General features: G+C 22.6%; 1 protein-coding gene across 2 annotated transcripts in view; it reads left to right on the top strand.

Moving 5' to 3' along the window:
- LOC114129000 (AF4/FMR2 family member lilli) overlaps nt 1–22,861 on the top strand; it is a 142,021-nt gene that overhangs the window by 7,190 nt on the left and 111,970 nt on the right. Inside the window, exon 3 of one of the 2 annotated variants that reach the window (XM_050201653.1) lies at nt 7,431–7,520. In XM_050201653.1, the coding sequence (XP_050057610.1) occupies nt 7,462–7,520 (59 nt within the window). In that variant the 5' untranslated portion in view covers nt 7,431–7,461. Of the gene's footprint in view, nt 1–7,222; nt 7,521–22,861 lie in introns of those variants that run through there. The other variant, XM_050201652.1, reaches the window with a different exon arrangement.

Genomic DNA, 22,861 nt, shown 5'->3' with positions numbered 1-22,861 from the left:
AACTATATCAATAGAAATGATCTTTAGGTATGCGTAAGGAAAAATTGAATAACCACCGAAACGCTATTTTAACAGAGATTCGCTCATATGTAGTTTTTTTATTTGATATGATAATGATTCCAAATTAAATATCACATTATACACAGTGTTATAAACTGAGAAAAAAGATTTAAAAATATTATTTTTGTAACCTGAAAATATAATACATACCTACAATTTTTATCAAAATATGTTATGCTAAATTGCAAATCATAATACTTTTAAAAAAATCAAGAGGAAATATATTTAAATTATAAAGATTAAAGTTTGAATAATGTCCAATTTTTAAATTATATGATATTATTTTTAAGATATATTTAAATTACATTTAATGTTTTCTACCTTAAGTATTAAAACCATACATTTGAATAAAATATTATTTTATATAATAGGTATATATTAATATATTCAATACATATCCAAATATATTAATCGTTGGTTATTTTTACGGATAACTTAACACTTTAAAAAGTCTATAATAAAATGTATAGTAACAATGTACCAGTTACCACTATCCTGATCCGAGTTATTGTACAGAAATGAATGAAATAATATACGAGTACCCGTTTTCCGATCTTAATAATATCATATTTAAAATTTTTTAATTATATTTTTAAATATTATATTTTAAATTTAGATTAACAAAGTATTTAGTTTAACCAATAGATAACCTTTTTAAACTATAATGTTTTTATTAAATCGTACATTATTTATTAGTTTTTACAAATTACAACACACAACAAGTATAAAATAAGTAAATATATTTGATTGATTAAACTATTTAAACATAATTCTATAAAATAAAATAATTCTATACATTTTAATATAATTTACCAGACCAAGTTGTCAATAAATGTACTAATTATTATTAAGAATCGATGAAGTAAATGGCATTTTTATTGCTTCCGGTTTTTCATCATGCACATTTTTTGTGTCCTGTTGGTGTAATGCCAGGACAATATAACTACGACAAAACAAAAAAAGGATAGAAAAATAAAATGTATACAATGCAAAAAAAATTCATTTTCTTTATTGGGAGGGAAATGGGAAAATTGCCTATAAAACTAGAGTATTATAATAATTATTCAAATTAGGACTTAAATCAATACAATTAATGTATATTTTTAGTAGGTTTTAATTTTACTGTTTAATAGAATTAGTGTAATTTAATTAATTATATACGTAACATATTTACATATTAGAATCATTCGGTAGGTAATAAACTAATAACTAATAAGTAATAAGTAATAACGAATTTGACCTACTATACTGATGAGCTTTATTAAATACTGTGATTTAATATAAATTATGTTTATCAATTATCATAAATATTATTAAAATAAATTCATATAGGTTATAGATATAATACTTCATTTTACCTTTATGATGAGATAGGTTTATCTTATATTTACAATTTACATTTACTTATCAGTAATATCAACATAACATGAAAGGGCCAGTCTATGAAATTGGCCCAATTACTTTAACAAAATTCCAAATATACATCTAAAAATAGTTAATAATCAGCAAATTATTAAATTTTTACATTTTAAATAATGAATTTTCTATTGAAAGCCCACTCGGCTATCTAAATTTTGCTCACTAAGTATAAAATTAATAATATAAAATATAAAAATTACTTGATAATTTCGAAAATTAATTTTGTTTTGCTATAATTGAAAAAAGAATACTTAAAAGGACTTGAAATGTTCACCAAATATTTAAATTATAGTTTTTTACACTTAATTACTAGTAATTTTTCATTTTTTAAAATTGCTTTATGTGTCACTAACAAAAAACTGTAATAAATAACTTAGGTTACCTACTTTACTGTTCTTAACAAATTAAATTTTGATTTTATTGTTTTTTATTTTTGTGCTGAGATAAGCAAATGAAACAATAGTTTCCTCATTAGAAATAATTATATTTTTATAGTTATTTATATTTTTCGATTACTGTTAATGTATTTGATAGAAGTCATAATTTAAAAATAAGTTAACTTCTAAATAATTTTTTAAAAGCCGCGTTTATCATTTTTATTACTTGTAACATGCTGACATCATAACATTACTACATTATAGTTTTTCATGAACAATATAGGTACTTATTATATTTGGGACTTGGTTTTACATACAAATCACGATCATAAAGTTTATAATTTATAATTTATTTAATCGATGATTAAATATATTAAATATTATTTTATTATGAAATATTATTTGCTAACTTCCTAGCAAAATTTGCTGAAATATTGTTGATCTAACTAATCATAGTCTTATGTCATTAAGATTAAAAATATCTCATTACAATGTGAAATCCATGGAAAATTCTTATACCGAGACTTCTAATAGTTAACTTGGCATATTTTAGATTCTGAAGGGAGTGATGAATGTATTGATTTTACAATGATGTGTTTTTTTTTTTTTATTATTATTATTTTTGTGTCTGTCATCACATTTTGGAGCAGTAAAAGTGCTTCGATTTTTAAACTCAGCCCCGTTTCTGATAGGAAAGTGAATCTAGTTGGTACTTTGGAGGGTCAAAAGTAAAAAATTTCAATAGTTTTCAAAAGCGTCCGAAAAACCCCTAAAAAAGTAACAGAAAAACAGAAATTTTTACGCAAAACCAGTTTTTGATAAATTTCATAATTTTATTTTACTATAATTTAAAAAATAATAACTGTAAATACTTGAAACTTTCACCAAATGTTTATGCTAATATTATCTATATACAGTTATATTTTAAAAAAATTTTGACTTTTTTTGAGTTATTTATAGACAACTGAAATTTTCGATTTTTATGAGAATTTTTTTTTTGAAGTGTCGATAAAAAAATTTTGGATGACTAACTTGAAAATGTAATACAAGGTTCCTTATGAGTTGTTTTTATTGTAGCTAAAAAAAAATTAAAAATCGCTCGTCACCATTTTTTTATAAGCGTTTATAGTTCAAATTTTTACGAAATATGTCAAAATCGTGAAAATTTGCGAGTAATTTTTAAGTTGAAAAATCATAAAATTGTTTGTGTTTTTATCTAAAAATAAAAAATTCAACACTAAGTTTTCCATAAGTTTTCCCTCAAGTAGCTATAAAGAAAACTCGAAGCATCATTATAGGAAAAATTTTAAGTGCGTTTGAATTTTAAATTTTTACGAAATAGCGTAACGATAACGATTTATTCTCAAACGAGTTTAAATATTTGTTATTATTCAAAAAGTATAAATCTTAGATACTTGAAAATTTTACTAGTTATTTAGATTGGCATTTTTTACATGATTTAATTTTTGAGCTATTTATAAACAACTGAAATTTTCAATTTTTCTGTGTCGATAAAATTTTTTCGGCTTAGTCAAAATACTTGAAAATTTAATACAAAGTTTCACATAAATTATTCTTATAGTGATTAAAAAATAATAAGAATACATAAGCACACTTTTTTTTTAGCATTTGAAGTTCAAATATTGACAAAAATTCGTCAAAATCATAAATAGTTGCAAATTATTTTGTAGGTATAATTCATAAAAAAAAATTGCATAAGTAGCTAAGAGTTGAAAATTTAATACAAGATTTGTCATAAGTTTAGCTTACAATAATTATTAAAGAACTTAAATTTTGGTGTATTTAAGCCATTAAAACATAAACCACCTTTTTCACCAACCACTAGAAATTATATCCTAGGCTGACAAATCATCTTTGTTCAGAATTGTTTTTCGTATACAATTATACCTCATTGGATTCAAATTTAACACTCCTATAATATATAGTAGTGATCCACATGGCACCTAATGTACAGCAGAGCGATACCCACTTATCCGCTTTTTTTTCTATTAACAATTTATTGTCTTGTTAATAAATTAATTTGAGATATCCTATGATAGATAAAATAAATATACTAAAGCTAGCCGAATTATTGAGATACTATCTAAGAGCTTAAAATAAATAAAATCATGTTCTACGAATTGCTTATAAATACGTTGCAAATTTATTCTGAGTTGTAACACAATAATATTATGTAGGGAATGAATTTTGCTCTTCAACTTAATATAATACATACATACTTAATTTTATTCATTGGTTACTTTTTTTACTAAAAATAGTATTATAGGTAGATTTTGCTAACAATTATACTTGTATATTATGTTTAAAATCTAATAAACAACATAAACAGCTATCACGGTAGATTGAGCTATTCTTCTAAAAAGTCCGTGACATCTCCCAATAGTCCCAATTCAAAAGTGAATACACCAAGTGAGTTTCCATGGTGTATAGACCATTGTATTTAGTATTTACACCGGAAATCACCTGACTCATATGACGATTTTTTCGAGGACAAATTAAAGTTGAGTAAATATTTTATTTTAGAAACAATTCACGATTAAACGTTTACTTCCAGCGTGTCCATAATAATTTGTTGTCAAAAATTATAGTATTAGTGTTATATCTAAACTATAGCACAAATAATAATATAAATAAAAGTTTGATTGAATTTTTAAATATTTAATTATTCCCTTAATCTTCTATAATTTCATAATATTTAAATGTGCATTAGTTGACAAATTTTTATGCGATGGTTAATCTCCATTACAGTATAGTTTGTTCACAAAAAAATAAATTAATATTGAATAGCCTAACTTAATCTATTGTACGTTTAAAAAACGATCAAACAGTAGAAAGTTAAAAATAATACCTAATTATACATTTTAATTGAACATTATATTGAATATATTTAAATAATGCAGTTATTACCATATCTCTATATTTTATTACATAATCTATAAAATAATAACATAACAATTTTTCACTGTTAAAATTATTTTCATTATTATGTCATACTTAAATTGTTGTATTATGTTATAAGAAGCTATACTTGTGATTTTCAAACGTTTTAGTTACATTTGATCCCTTGGAAATTATATTTAACGTTTTCATTGGCCAGTATCCAACAACTTATGATACAAATATATGGAATTATATACTTACATATTTGTTGTAATTTTGAAATATTTTAATACTATCTAAAATTATAAACACTTCAATAATATTCTGTTTTTTCAATTACATAAAATGACTTTGACATACCTAACTAATACAGACAGGTACTGTAAAATATAATATAAACAGTTGAATTATAAATTTATTTTCTAAGTAGATATAAGTGATCCTATTTATATAAAGTACAGTAATAATTATTCATTTTAGTATAAAAGCTAATCATTATTATTTCAAACATTTTATCGAAATTAAAAAATATATACATAAACAAAAGTAGTACAATATAAATTACTAAAGTTTTTTTGATATTTTTTTTATATTGTATTATTATTAATATAATTTACATCAGTATATTGTCATAAAGCAATAGAAATTGTTATAACAATTAGAGCACAGATGCTCTGAAAATATGGATTGCGTTATAAGATTGGAAAATAAAATACGTTGGTGGAAACATGTCCACATCATTCTATTCTAAAAGGAAAATAATATTCATATAATATTATATTCAATGTGTATTATTAAAAATAAAATAGGTATTCTTCCTTATAATCGTCATCAATTTTATAGCTTTAGTGTATTAGACATTTTTCCTAGATACCTATTAAAAAAAAAATTATTCAAATTTATTTTTAAATATTTATTGAACATCTATTGAGTAATTAGGAAATAAAATTTTCTACTTTAAAATAAATAATAATAATCAAAATTAATAATTATATATTAAAAATACATTTATTTTCTATTTAAGTATTTAATACTGTATCTATTATGTAAAATAGTATTTATTTTTACTTAATTGCTTATATGTTTATAATATTATATCTTGATTTATCGAGTATTTAAGTTGCAATATTTCAAAAATAACCATAATAATTTAATTAGTCTAATCTTTAAAATTACATTTTCAAAAAATACTTTATCAAATAATTTTTCAATAACTCCTAATTTGTATCAAAATATTGTATAACGTATATCTTATACCTATATTTTATATTTTATGTGATCAACGTGTTTACGTGTATACTTACAAATAGGGTGTGTCAATATACTTACTTGGCACACCCCGTTGCTCCGCCTCTGACCATTATACTGTGGGTCTAGGTCATTGAAAATAAGATATATTAATTCTTTTAATACTAAATTAATTTTATCATAATCAAAAATTTAAATTTTAGAAACAATTCAATTATATATTACAAATTTACAAATAATATTATTTTTCAATTATATCATAATAATATGTAAATTAGGTGTCTCTAACAGTTACAAATTACAGTTATAAATATATACACCTTAGCACATTAAATTCAGGAAAACTGACAAGATATTAGAAATCATATATCTTAGATACCTTTTTGAATGGTTGCATTTTTGTACAATCAATAAAAATGTAATAGTATTTTTATCCAATTTGAGATTAAATCTAATTTTAAATTAGCAATGATTCATAAATTAAAAATCAAAATTATATCTTATTTAAAAGGTAAAGTTAAAACTATCAAAATATTTAAGATACAGAAAAGATCATTATTTTATTATTGAACATTTTTTTGGTATCATAGTTTTGTATATTAGTTAATAGTTCTCATCGTTTTTAAATTTCAATTTCATATTTTTTTTTTTTAACATAATATAATTTAATGATATTAGTGCATATATTATGTTACCTATGTAAGAATATTATTAAATTTTTATAAAGAAATCTTATTTTTATATTAATTAATAATTATATTTATACATTTTACAAGATTTTTAAACGAATGTTATACCTGTAATTTTTGTATAACCTGGTAGTTAGTTATACTACTGATATTAGTACTAAATTAAATTGTAAAAGAATAGGTAGATAATTATTTATTCAACAACATAAAAAATATGTTTACGCAATTTTAAGTCAATATATTTATGTTTATATATTTTATAGACTATTGCCACTTCAAACTTTGCAATTTAAAAAAAAAATAGAATTTTGAAATAGCATATTATATTATATTTTTAACTACTTTAGTATACCATAGTAGATAGTAGGCGGGAACCCTTCATGTCCGTATAACATGTCATTATAACGTACGATGTTACGTTGCCTTCGTCATCGTTGTAGAACGGTGTTCTCGCGAGTAGTGGGGACTGCCGACGGTCGCTACGACTTTTCTGATTATCCGTGTTCAACACGCCGCTAATCCAGTTTGCGGAAACTACTCTTGCGCCGCGCGCGTCACACCGGTGTGTGTTTACAGTGTGTATTTTATTGTATTTTATTACCTGTGATATTTTCCTCGATATCGAGGCAGTTTTCGCCCCCGCAACCCCTTAATTCGCTGCGGTTCGCCTTATGTATTAACAGTGATATTTGAATTAACCGTTACTGTTTTTTTTTTTATATACACAAATGTATAGGCCACCGGACGAACTGCGTGCTCATAGCAAGATGTCTTGGGACAACCCAAGGGAGTACATGCTGAAAGGAGCTACGCCACTGAAAGTCAAGTAAGTACCTAACTTTGCACCGTACACACCGAGCTTAAATTTCTCAATCGCCGATATGCTTTACAATTCTGATGGTGGAGAAATAAGTAATAAGAATAGGAATATTCATATAGAATTCATATAACTGTCGTAGTTACGTAGTCCAACAGCTGTTCATGACGTCACGTGTTGTCACAGTGGGCAACAGCCAACAATACTGTCCCCCTAACTAACGACACTTTTTAACATTCCAAAGTAAATTTTTAAGGAATTCAATTTTTTGAATTTTACATGTATGTTAAATAATACACAACATAATACTATAGATTTAATGATTTTTAATATTAAAATCTATGCTTAAATTGTATACATCTACATGCAAATCAAAATAAATCGAAATAATATTTGATTTGGTTAATGCAAAAAGTTTATAATAAATTATTTTTCAAATAAAGACTAATAATTGAAATCGGTATCAACAAGAACGAAAAACTAGTTAGAAAGTTAAAGTACCTGATTATAAAATCACTTTTTCATTCTTCGGGCTTCAGTTCATTATATTAAATAATGGGTAGGTACCTCATTTAACTGTTATAGAATTAGTATAGGTACATGGATTTAATTATCAATTGCAAAAATTACTTAATATAATAACAATGAATAACTGTGGTATTTGTGTAACTATAAAATATTAACCTAAAAGAAAAAGCTCTTTTTTAGAAGTTCCCTTTATTTCATTACAAAATCTTAACTTATAAATACTAACCAATACAACTTTTAAGAGCCTTTTTGAGAGATCGCTATTGCCTATTTATATTACTTGTCGTGTATTATATTTAAAATATTATTAATTATTAAACCATTGTATAATATTAATACATTATACAATTGTACAGTTGTATATAATTTTCCATATAGGAAATATATCGGATAATTAACATTTATTTTGATTATCAAGGAAATAATAAATTATAATTATATTTTATTTCTACGTTTATCATAAAAACAAATTATATCACCATAGCAACTTCAGATATAAAATACAAGAAGGTAGGCTAGACAAGTGAGTACTTTTTTTGCTGTACATTAGGTAACGAGTAGGTCACTGATATAATAGATGTATTCAATTTGAATTCAATGATATATTATAGAATACAAAAAATGATTCTGAGCGGAGGATATCTGTTAGTATTTATGAAACTAATACATAACATAACTATTAACTATATTATAGCATTGTTAATAACTATCGAGTCGATACCATTGATACTAATTTATTCTAAAATGATATGAATAGGTTCAGTAAAATTTATAATATTCATAAAAGTTTTGAATCCTCAAAAAATAATTTTGAATTAAAACAATACCATAATTAACAATTTTATTCATCGTTAAAATTTGCGATTTCGCCTAAATTTGAACGTCAAATGTTTATAAAAAAAAAATTGGATTTCTATATAGATTTTTTGATTCTATGGAATATAAAATATAAATAAGTATAAACTACTGATGAGGAATATATCATTAAATTTTTTGACCTCACCTTTTAAATTTGATGATTTTATAATTTTTTTTTTTAAATTACTTTTAATTAGTAAATTTTTAAAATGTTAACAAATTTCGTCAACATTTAAACTCGAAATACTTATAAAAATAAATAAACATACCCATAAATCTTTTACACTTTTATATAGATATAAAAACGGTTCATGGCAGATATAACAAATTTTGTATTAATTTTTCAAAAGCTTTGTCACAGTAAATAATTTTCTAGATATTAATAATAGAAAAATACTTAAAAAAAAAAAAACCAAAAATTTCTTATTCCAATAAATAACTCAAAAAGAGTTAAAATATTGAAAAAATTATCTATATTATATGTATTATAGGGAATTTTAACGTTAACATTTGGTAAACATTTTAAGTATTTACAGCTATTTTTTGGAGTTACGACAGAAAAACAAAATCGATTTTGTCAAAAATGATTTTAAGTGAAGATTCATGGTTTTTTAATTGTTTTACTTTTGACCCTTTCCCTCCCTAATATCAACTAGATTTCATTTTCTATTCAAAATCACTCCTAAAGTTGAAAATCAAAGCGTTTTTACTGCTTCAAAAAAATAAATATATATATTTATCTATAATGTATACATATTATACATTATACACTCATGCCTTTGTAAAATCAATACATTTTTCGCTCCACTCAGAATCTAAAATCATTGCTCTACGAATTATAGATGAACTCTCAGCTGAAAGGCTTGTTCATATCAATGAATTATACACCAAAAGTTTCAATATTATGAAAAGTTAATTGATAGCTTTATCATGAAGTTTATTTCATCGACAAATTAACTATTATCTCAATGTAAACATATTTCCATGTGCGTAATTTTTAAATTGACAAATATATTATTTACTAAATATTTTAGAACATAACTATGTGATTCTGAAAATTATACCTGTCTGAAGTATAATATATTATCTAATTTTTTTGATTTTTTTTTATCTTAATAATTTATTTTTCCTTTTCTTTGAATCTGCACTTATGTTTTAGCAATACTGTTTATTGATTTATTGATTTCATATCAAAAAACATTACTCATGTTCTAAAAAAGCATAGAGGCTCTATTAACCATTTTCTCATTATTATATAATTTGGATGAAACTTATTTATTATAGTATAAGTGGTATTATATTATATCGTTCGTCAATATGCGTACAAATATTTAAGCTACAATAATAAACGGAAATTGAGGATATTTAAATACGTACATCGTTTAACAGTAATCTTTAAAACATATATACAACTTGTGAATTTCTTGAATAGATTTTGGTATACAAAAATGAATGATTTTTTAAATGTAGTATACATTTATCGATTATGTGATAATCTAATTATTAACATGTTTAAATTAAAACATTAACAGGTCTAAGAATTTAATTTAAAAAATATTAAAATAATATAATATAACATGTAAGGCTTTAGTACCTATCTAAGTATCAAATATTATTTGTATTAAATAGTATGAAATTTATTACTTAGAAATTGAATTATAGAATATATTGATATTTTTTTAAATTTTAGTTACCATAGTAAATAATAAGATTATGAATTATATATGTTATCGGCAAAAATGAAAATTCAGGAAATTTCTATATTTCTTAGGGAATATTCAAAAGTTTAGTTTGGTTGTTAGTAAATGAATAAAATGTATTATTTATTACAACATAGTATGTAATAAATGTATAAAGGTTGTCTAAGAATTATAAGTATCTAAACTATCCTAACAAATGTTATAATTTTAGTAAGGCGTATGGATATTCCAATGCAATTTTTGTATTGTTATAATTTTTGATGAGATACCTAGTCTGACATCAATTATCCTGCCACGAGTGCTTGTCTATGCTTTCGCATATTATAAAATTCTTTAAGATATAGTGGGTATGTGGACTTAGCTACAAGAAATCATTCTTGTATATTTTACAAAATAAAATTGTAAAATACAATACTAGACGAATAAATGTGTCTATCGGCTATCATGTTATAACACATAATATATGAAATACTGAAAACACTAGTTTTAACTAAATTGTCATACCTAATAAAATAAATCATTTGTTTAAAAATGTCTGCTTTATTATTGCATTGTCTAAAGAGCATCAGTCGTTGATCTTAATGCGTATTCAATATTTATAATATTAGGAATATTTGTATCATTTTCTGTATAATACAAGCAATTTCATTAGGTATTTTTTAATCACTCTTTATAAATAATTAATTATCATTATTAGAGATGACATAATATACAAAAATTAAAAAGTAATTTAAGAAAACAGGTATTATTAATAAATTTCATATCATAAATACTCTAATCCTTTGTATTTTTATGTGTTAATTATCTTAACTCTCTATTATCTTAAGTATAAATAGTAATTAAATCAGATTAATGAATGTATTTAATATAATTTGTAATTTCTATGGTCAAGATTCATAGGCCACCGCACGAGTTTGCTCGGTTATATTGTACACTATATTATGTCATATCTATGTAATATTTTGTATTTGCATTAAATAATAAAAAATAAATATTTAAAATGGTTATTATTTATTATTTTTTTTTTTTTACATAAATTATTATTGTTATGTGTATAACCAAAAAAATATGTATAAACGAAGTATTTGATTCTTAAATGTATTAAATCATAACTATTCAAATTAAATATACATTCTGTAGTTCTTAATAAACATAGAATTAAATTTAAATAAGTGTTAAGGTTAAAGTTAGTATGTAAGTACCTAGTGGAAATTAATCAAAAATACAACTTTTAATAAGTTATATATTATCGAGGGATTAATAAAATTAGGTGGTAAAATGGTACCAATTAAATAGTAAAGTAATAATAGGTAATCTTAGTTTAATTTATTTTTAAATAAGTCAACCATTGACTATCCTTAATACAAAAAAGCCAGCTCATAGCAACAAAATAAAATATGATCTTGTATTAACTATTATTGTTATTTGATAAAGAATCATTACTTTAAATTATTTAATACCTTTATATACGTTTATGTAGTCTATAAATAACTTAATTATATTTAAAATTTCAACTTATAATCAGATAAATCTGTTTTTCCTGTAATACCTACCTATACTCGATTTTTTAATAAATAAATAACCTTACATTTTATAAATTAATCTACACAGATAAATCATTGTAATTATACCTATATATCTTTTAGACTCAATGTTATAACTTATAATAATTAATAAACATACATAAAATAATACTAATATACTTTTATAACAGACTTAAGAAAAGAAACGTTTTTTTTTAGTAAATTATATACCTTTTGTCATTAAAAATATCCCACTTAAGTAGAAATTTGACACATAACTTTTGATTTCATATTTTCGAAATATTTAGTTATATTCTTTGAAAAACCTTTATTCATTAAACATTTGATTTTTGACTTTCCTAATTGGGATATATATTGACAATTTTAAATTTATACAAAATGGTGAACATTTTTTATTATAAAACTAAAATTTAATTCTGACAATTTTATAAGAATATTCATTTTTTTTTATTTCTTATCAATTATCATCTTCATTTAAAATTATTTATTATTAAATCATATCTTTAATTACATTAATAAACATGGTACTTATAATAAATTGTAAATATGTTTTTTAAAATTATGAAATATTTGTATGATGTTTTCCCAGAAAATAAGCTTGAGTATAGTCCAGTGAATTAAAACACAGACATATTCGAGGTTAAAATATTCTGAACTTAATATATAAAAGTAAAAACTTTAAATAAGTGTTACAAATAGAATTCCGATTGCTATATAGTACAATAAATAAACACTAAATTCTTATATTATTTATACATCTTAAAAATAAACTTGTATCATGAATTGAAGATACATTATTATTTAAATGGACACCAAAAATATTTTTCATCAAAAAGTTCCTTATTTACTGATGCGTTTAAGTTAACTCCACGCTTTAATCTTATTTTATGGTGATATTTAGGTTTATAAGCACCAATATTTCTACTAAACAGTAGGAAAGAACATTATAATTTTAAAAGCCATTTATATTTATAATATTAAAATTAATTTCCAAATCAGTTGTATAATTTTCTGTACAGTCTCTATAAATCTCAATAATGAATTATTTAATATCATATTAAATTTCTGTATATATTTGTTCAAAAATATATAAACATGTATCTTTATTTATGAACGACTTATATTAAAATTATATGTTCAATAGAAAAAAAGTAAAATTATCTGACGTACAGAATTATTATTTTACGAATGCTATGATTTATACAAAAATTATTTATCATTGTTTATAAATTAATTTTATTAATTGATAGTATGTTGGTACTTGGTTTGAACTAAGGTTAACTAATCTATATAGGAGTGGCCAACTCAATATCCTGCCCTATATAAATATTAGACTTTAGTTTAAATGATGTATTTAAGTATAAGTTGAAATCTTATAAAATAGTTGACATCTAAAACAAATACAACTATTACAACTACCTTCTGGATTCAATTAGAAAACAAATGATTAAATAAATTCAACAAACTAATGTAAAAATAGCTTATTAAATATTCAAGATTACAATATTAAAATTAAAATATTTTAGAATTTTTAACTTTAAAATAATTTTAAAATTTTCATGATATTTACATAACTTGATCATCAAATTATTATTAAAAGGTCAATTGTATAATATGCTTTTGATATTTTTTAAATTGCTTTAAGTAAATCGTTATCATTACGTTTGATTATCACAAATGTATATGTGACATTATTATTACTATTACATTCTATCTACATTAACATTTTATTATTTTTAGATTCCAATAAGAAAACTTATAAGGAATAGTGTATAAAATGTCTAAGCTTTTTAGCTGAGATTTCTAATGTCTATAAATAACTCAAAATAAACCAAAACATCTTTTAAATACAATTCTAGAAAATGTTAAACATTTGTCAAAGGTTTTAAGTCAACGATTACAACTCTTATTGAATTAAAATAAAATAACAAAATCAATTTTTCTAAAATTTTTCGTGATTATTAAGAAAAGCATTTAGAATTGTTGATACATACATTTTTAAGTGAAAAATAAAACATTAGGTTTCTAACAGAAACTGCCTTCAAAAATTAAGATTGTGGTATTTGTATTGCTCTAAAGAATGACGACAGACACAAAAACAATTTAAAAACTTGCACGTGTTTGTAAAACTAATTACCTGTCCTATACCTACTATATAATGCGTAATTTTTAAAAATGAACTTTAGGGGACATATGGATATTTGGTTAGCAAATTTTTTCTTTTTATTTTATAAAAAATTGTTTAATCATTTTCTATGTAAGGGCTATGTACAAAAATATGGCAATACATATTACTTAAAAAATATTACAAACAAATCTGTTTTTTATTTTTTAATAATAGCTTAAAATTAATTTTTAGGTTATTTTAAAAATATTTTTTTTAAATTTCTGAGTATTATATTTGAATCATGTGAAGAGGAGGTATAAATGCGTTTCTGAACTTAAAAATTATGAAAAATTTTAATTAATTTATGTTAGTGAAAAAAAACTTTGATTTCATTTTAAATGAATTTGTATTGTTTGGTTTTCACGACGTCCAAGACAATCTTTAAATGATTAATTGTAATGAACGCTTGCGCAATCTGGCAGCACACCATATGTACTTAAATGAATCTAAATTTAATACATCATGTCAGCACTCAGCGTACAGTAATTAAATACAAATCTATCTTTTACCTCATAATTATATAATATTATAAATAAAATTGAAACAAATAGTAAGAACTAATTCATTATTATTATTATTATTATTATTATTATTATTTAATTATGTTTTTTCATTATTAGGGATTCATCATATTATTATCTTTTGTTTAAGGATTTTTTTCAAATTATACAACTTTGGTACTAAATTTTCCAGATTAACTTGTTTTTCGATATAAAATATCCATAGACTGTTGCGACCTTAACCTACATCAACGACACCATTGAATTAGGTCAGTTACAAAACTCAACTGGTGTAGTAGAAAGTACAAAAATACAATAGTACCTACCATTAAATCAAATTAATCTCAATATACCTATTAAAAAACATAATATTTAATATTTTGTTTTGTTTTGTTTTTCATTAATATTACGATCATATATAAAAAAAAATGTTAACTTCAGTTATTAAAATGAATTCCAAAATGTAAGAGTTAAATGAAATTACAATGAATCCATCGTTTTGGAACGACAAGAAAAAAAGTCTGTTTTTTAATTAAATTCCGACGCAAATATCTTTAGTAGTGGTATTGAATCATCTCGACTATTTTTGGAGATACCGAGATACCGAGAGGAGAAAAAAAATATGTGACAATCGGTTTGTTCTTCGTTTATTAGGTTACTTGGCGTGAATTTGGCACGGTGATTTTTATTTCTAGCCTTCTGAAAGACGTAACATGTAATCATCGAGCGCTCTTTACGCGATCGGATGGCTTTCACATACACACACATGGGTTTTGGCATAATAACAATTATACATATGTCTATTACCATGTTTAGGCTTCCATAGTGAAAGTCTTAAATGGATATTCATAGTCGTGTATCTTATTTACCTAAAAAAATGTCTTAAAATGTATGTTTTAAATAGAATTTTAATATTACTCACTTATAATGATTACAAATAAATTATTTAACTACTTATTGACAAAAGTCAAAACTATTTAGTATTTATACAATTATGTCCTTTTTTAGAAACATTTATTTTTATGTTTTTATTATTGATCTTCTATTTAAATATATACACAGATAATGTTTTGGTTTATTTGGAATGTAAAACTAATTTGAATTAATATTTAAGCATTAAGCCGTCATATTATAGATTAGGGCTTTGTAACTGAATTATTTATTCGGGTTTCGAATACTGGATGTATTAGGGTAATTGGATAATTGTTTAAACACTGCATTACAAAATGTAAATAAACATTTGGGTGCTCATAACCGTTATTATTCGGTTTAATATAGGTACCTACTAACACATACATACTACCAACACAATAGTCCAGGAAAAACTTAATTTAAAAGCCATTTACTTATTTAATTTAAAGAATATTTTTTAGAGTAATATTACTTCACCTCATAAAATATAATTTGGCAAATTTATATGCTTGTATACGTAACTATAATAAATTTTCTTATTTAAATTGTCCGTTTAATTAATTAATCTATTCTTAAATTATTTATGTTTGTATATTAATCCAATTTTCATCTAGTTATTATCAACTTTAAACTAATAACGAAAGTTATTTACTAATCAATAAAAATAAGTTTTTTTTCTTATAATATTTTGGAAAACAAACAAATTCACCAGGAAAACAGAAAAATGTATGAAATGTATAATATCAACTTTTAAAAAATAAATCAATTTTAATTTTTATAATTTAAAAAGGAATTATATACTGTAAGGTGTATAGACAATAAATACTTGATATCTTTACCTATTATGATATTATAATACGTTAGCTATACTAAAAATTATATAATTTTCAAAATATTTGCATTCACTTTAGCTATTTATGGACATTTTAAATCCTCGAATTTTTTTGTTTCATTTGATTTATGACGGAAAATTAAAAAGATTAAAAACAATATGAGAAATAACACAGATTTCTGGAGAATTATTATAAGTACAGAGAGGGGGGAGAATTAACAGGAAAAATTACTAATTAGTTTAACCTACCTTGTTAAAAAAAAATAATAATGACGTAATATATAACATTATATTATCAAATCCTAATAATACTATCTTTAGAAATAGATACTAATCCATCCAACTCCTTCGAATCGCTTTACCAATGTATAATATAGTATGATTATTAATACAACCTTTATACTTACTAGGATACTACTGAGTAACAAGGTAGTCTTTATATTATATATAGCAGAGCAAGTTTCTTGGCTAGTAAAATTGTATGAAGGTTTCGGTTAATTCGGGTGTTTGAATAAAAATTAAAAACCGTTTGAGAGTTATTTGGATTTTGAATGTTTCATTTATTTGAGGATTATTTGGATTTCGAATGTTTCATTCTAGTTATTTTTAAAGGTTTTTTTATATTATGTAACGATTGATGCAGGTACAAACCCTTGCTATAGATTGTGATAAATTATAAAAAAAATCTATAAAATATAAAAACCTAATATTACAATTAATTATGTATAATACGTCAATACGTGTATAAATCTATTATATAGCATCAAGAAGGTAATAATAATAATAATAATACTAATAAAAAAAACCTGGAAAGACGTTCTGCTGTATAATAGGTGTCGAGTATATCTTGTTATTGAATATGTCACTGTAAAAGTGCAATAGGTGTGTTATTGAATATGAATTAAATGATAAACCATTGCATTTACAAAAAACGGTTCTAAGTAGACATTGTTAGTCAGTTTATATTTTTAAAGATATTTTATTATGTATTTATATATATTTTTAATGTTTATATTAGTAACACAGTAGTTAAACTAATTTTTCCAAGAACAAATTCACCATTTAGCATTTTAAATGTAAAATATAACATTATACGTAAAATTAATTATAGATTACTGAATAGTGAATACTAATTAGTGATTATAGTGTATTTGTTTTCAGATCATAAAGTTATACATTGTTATTATACTTCATAACTCTTAAAAAAAATGTAAATGTATAAATGTTTGATATTTATTTATTAACTACTTTAGTAAGATATAATGTATATAATCTTATGATTATTATTTGGAAATATAAAAATTAAAATGTCTAATTAAATACAGTCATATCTATTAAAATATAATAAATTAATTCAATTCTTTCTTATTTGATCTTTAAATAAACTACAATATTGGTATATTCATCTTAGTTATATAAGTTAAGTAATAACTTATCTTCTATAAAGTCAATTTGTCATTTAAATTTTTCTTTATGTTGAATTCAATATTTAATATAATTTTTTTTTTATTTAAGCAAAATGGTACCTAGAAAGTGTGTACAATTTTTACACTTCTATAAATTGTAGATAAATGTTATCCAAACTTTCTAAACATCAGATATTATATTAAAACAAATTATCTATAGCTATAAATTTATATTTTATACGTCATATACTCATATAGATATTATTTAAGTCTATATAACAAATCATTTTAATATTGTGATATATAAGATATGAACACATTTAATCTAAAAATTCATATATTATAGTGTTTGAAAATTAGAATAGCACTTTAATATAATTAAATTCAATAAATTCAACATTTTTAAAGTCATTTTCATAATTATAAGTTTTTTTTTAAAATCATTAAGAGCATAAGAACTTATTATTTTTAATTTGCAATAAAGTAATGTACTTATAACAATTATTTCTAAATGCGTCACTATGCGTCAAATCGAGGAGATTCACGAACACCTTTTTAATAACAAAGTATTATTACCTACGCAGCATAGTTTCGTGTGATAATGGTACATGAGTGAAAGTAGCACATAGCTCAAGTTGGTTATGAGAGTGGTTTTTATGCACGTCTAGATCAGCCGAATTTTATTGTTCACAGTTAGGTACTGAAAGCAGATTTGCACGATATTTTTTATGAATTGCATACTAGACGTTTCTGTCCTTGTGTCTTTATACATTTCCTTTGCAATATTGCGGACATTAGAGGAAGGTCCATTTAAATATTACATTCAAGGTGATAGACCTTGACCTTTTATTCTAGCCGTCGAAATATGTCTTAAAAGTTAAAACACTAGCTCATAATTATTCTGATTCTAAAATTAATATTTAATAAAAACCTCAAAAATAAATAAATAAATAATATAATTTCAAAAATAACATAGGTTTTAAAACAATATTAAATATTTTGAATGCATTTAAATTTTCAATAATGTGATTTTACTAGGTATTATTCCAATAACTAATATTATATAATAAACCTATATCTATAAAACTATAATATACAATTAGGTAATTATAGAGCTACACTTAGGTCTTAGTTATGAATGCTTTTTAGAATTTGCTAGCTTCTACAATATATATATATACATAACCATTATACATGCATGATTATTGACTATACATGATACTTATATGTAGCTTTAAAACATGGAAATATAAGTATATTTAGGTAAATAGAATGTCTAAAAATGTTCATAGTTCATATAATCCATAATATTTTTTACATGTTTTTGGGATTAACATCGAGGTTATTAGCTGATACAATTATGTAATAATAATTGCACTTGTATTATATTACATGATTTGCATTATATTATTAACCGACAAAGTTCTGTTTCATTAAAATAACCATATTAGTTTGTTAATTGATTTTGTTTATAAGTACAATGATTTTATGTAAAGTTTAATTAATAATATAATATTAATTTAATTCGAATTATTTTATTTTGTCGTATATGTATAAAATATAATTTTGTACTTTTAAAATCAAAGTTTTAGTATTTATTTAAACATCTTATAATCAAATTTCTTATGAAAACTTCCATTGCTGACATTTCAATTATCTATTTTATTGTGCTAAAATATAATAATGGCATATAATTTTTGTTTTATTATTATTAACTTTTACTGCACTAATATGGTTTGGATTATTGTTGCATATAATATACATATATATTATTATATATTGTTTCATTATTTAATTTAATTGACAGAAGCCAAGTTAACATTTTATCTAGACATAAAAAATTACAAGGGATTTCACAAATTACGTTAGAAATGAAACTTGACAACAGTGCGAGAAAGTTGTCCATAGAATCTAAATAGAGAAAATTCTGAACAAATTCTGATTTTTTGAGTTTTTAAATTACAATTTATCTTTATACTATTATTTGGTTTGGTTAAAAAATAACTGCAATAAAAATATTTAATACAAATAATTGTATTTTAATTAATTGTATAAATAATAAATCAAAAATTTAGTGTATAACCATAATAAGGAGTAGATTTCTAGTAACTGTTAGCGTTATTGCGGAGTCTCCTTGAATTCAAACCGGATATACATTATTTTACCAAGCTTAATTTTTGGCATTCTAACAAGTACATAAATGATTATTTTTTAATATTTATCAACTCTTATACTTATGAGTATTACAAATATTAAATATAAATAGTAAATAGTTCAGTATTTGCTCTCTTAGTTGTCTTATGTACATACAAATTATACAAGATATTTTAATAAAAAAAAATATAGTTGTATCTTCTTTAAACTAATTAATTTATATAATATTTTATACATATTTTTGATTTTTTTTTTAACGGTTAATAAAAAACCAAATCAATAATTGTATAATATAAATAAATTTTCATTAATGATCTTACTATAACAAAAATTATCATTTTTAGTTTTTAATGAAATTTCTAACAATGCTTATTAGGAAAAAATACATTTAACATTTTTGTTGTTCAAAATAAAATCACGAATGTATTTTCATTCTTTAGATGTGTTCTATAAACCACAGTGAATTCTATTTTTTTCAATTCATTTGACAATGTTTTATTAGAATTTATCAGAGACCATTAATAACAATAATAACATCTACATGTACAAAATGTATAGGTAACTCAAAACCTTATTATGTTTAAAATTGTTCATAAGAATCGAAATGAATATCCATTAATATCAAAAATATTATTCTCTAAAAAATAACATTATGAATAATTGTTTTTGTTAAATATTGTAGATTTACTATACCTTTATTTTAAACTACTATTTTAATTTTATTAATCAAATTAATTTTTAATAAATTATGACTCTATAATTTGTATAAAATATTAATTACCAATATTATTTGTAATTAAAAATGCAGTTTCCAGTTTACAGAAACCTGCAGTTTCATATATTAACTTGTATTACATTTTAAACAAACAGAATAAATTAGTAGATTGTTGATATATGGATTATATAAAGATGAGAGTGATTAAAAGTGCCTCTTTTTTAATTATTCACTTCTAAAGTTCTAAATGTAAGATAGTTTAAAGAATTATGTACTAATACCTATGTCTATTAGATCTACACAAATTTGAGTGAGTTATGTAGGTATTTGAGTACCTAGGTATATCAATAAACAGTATAGTAGGTAGTCTAGAACTCTAAAACCCGTGAGAATTATCGGTAGGTACCTATATAACCTATGGGTAAAGGTATTAATTAAATAACCTATAACATTAATCAGTTTATCTGATTAAATTTTAAATAAGTACAATTCATAATTAAATATTTTAAGTCGAATAACATGACATTCACGAAAGATTATATTTGAGTTCATGTTTGTACTTTATATATTCAAGCACCATGCACTATATCAGGTACTTATTAAAACTCCAAACATAAGTATCACAGTGTACGCATTATGCACGTATTAATATATTATTACCTATGTGTTAATAAAGAATTTAGTCGTGTTTTATTTTTATCCATCCTATTTTTTCTTAATATGGGGATTAAAATGCCATTGACAATAAAGAATGAGGATACTCGTATGTTATGTTTGACCATCAACAATAATACTTTAATTTTTTTCAATTTCAGTTTTACATTTTGAAACTAATTTAAATATTGGTAATACCTTTGTCCTTTATACTAGAAACTCGGCACTCACTTTTGTATTATATAACACATAGATTACATTTATTTTCCTTTAAAATAAAATATTAACCTAATATTTTCTATACATTATTACATATTCGGTTGAATATTGAGGTTTACAATAAGATAAGTATGATCAGTAATAGAGCTATTAAAAGTAAATTAACTTCAGTATACTTTGTTATTTGTTATCGACCTCGAAATGCCACAAAACATAACTTATTTACTAGAAATTAGAAGTTATTATTTTAAATTTTAATAATAGTTAAAATCACAAATTATAAAAATAAAATAAATTTCATTGTTAGGTGCCTAGTCATAGAATTTAGATTCTACTTTCTTATTTTGATTAAATTATACATTTATATTTTGAAGCACATATAGCAATATTTAGTTAAATTCTAATATTAATATGCAATAAAAAAAAATGTAAATGAGCCGTTTAAATAAATATTTAATAATAATATCTATTTCGTATACCTACCTAAAATTAACTGGCGAATTTATGAAATATTTTGGTTAAAAATTCAAAAACATTTAAAACTTTTATTTTCCTCAATATTTTAATAAATTATTAAATATTGTGATTATTGATATTATATTTATTATTTTATTATTTTAATTTTATAGGATTCTAATAGGAATCTATGTCCAAAGTTTTTCTGTATAGTTAGTGTTTCGGCTCCAGTTTTGAATAGATGATTTAAACCTAATAATGCTAATCCATACAAATTAAAAACACAAGCTGGGTGTTATACGTGAAATGGTCTGGATTACTCTGGAAGGGTTAACTACGATTTTTCAAATACACAAAACTCTCATTCCACTGTTGTACGACTACACACAACTTCGTTTTGTAACTTACTTGCTATTATTCGTATTAATATTTAACGCAAAAAGTACGCACCATTTTATTGTCATGTACTGAACAATAAATATCATAATATACACAATATTGACTTTAAATTTATCTAAATATTTTAACAAATTAGCATTTGATTTTTCGTTCTATTGAATTTGAGTGAGATTATTTTCGATATGTGTTTAAGTTTTCATAATTATTTATAACCCAATTTAATATTTTACAAAATAGTGAATCGTGAATTTATCAACTCTTTTTCATCTGTTAATTTATTGAACGTCTATACCTCGTAATAGTACT

The sequence above is a fragment of the Aphis gossypii genome, chromosome 2 (assembly GCF_020184175.1).
Source record: "Aphis gossypii isolate Hap1 chromosome 2, ASM2018417v2, whole genome shotgun sequence".
NCBI classification, from domain to species: domain Eukaryota; kingdom Metazoa; phylum Arthropoda; class Insecta; order Hemiptera; family Aphididae; genus Aphis; species Aphis gossypii.
The sequence above is the reverse complement of the archived record's forward strand: the minus strand, read 5'-3'. Positions and strand labels throughout refer to the sequence as shown.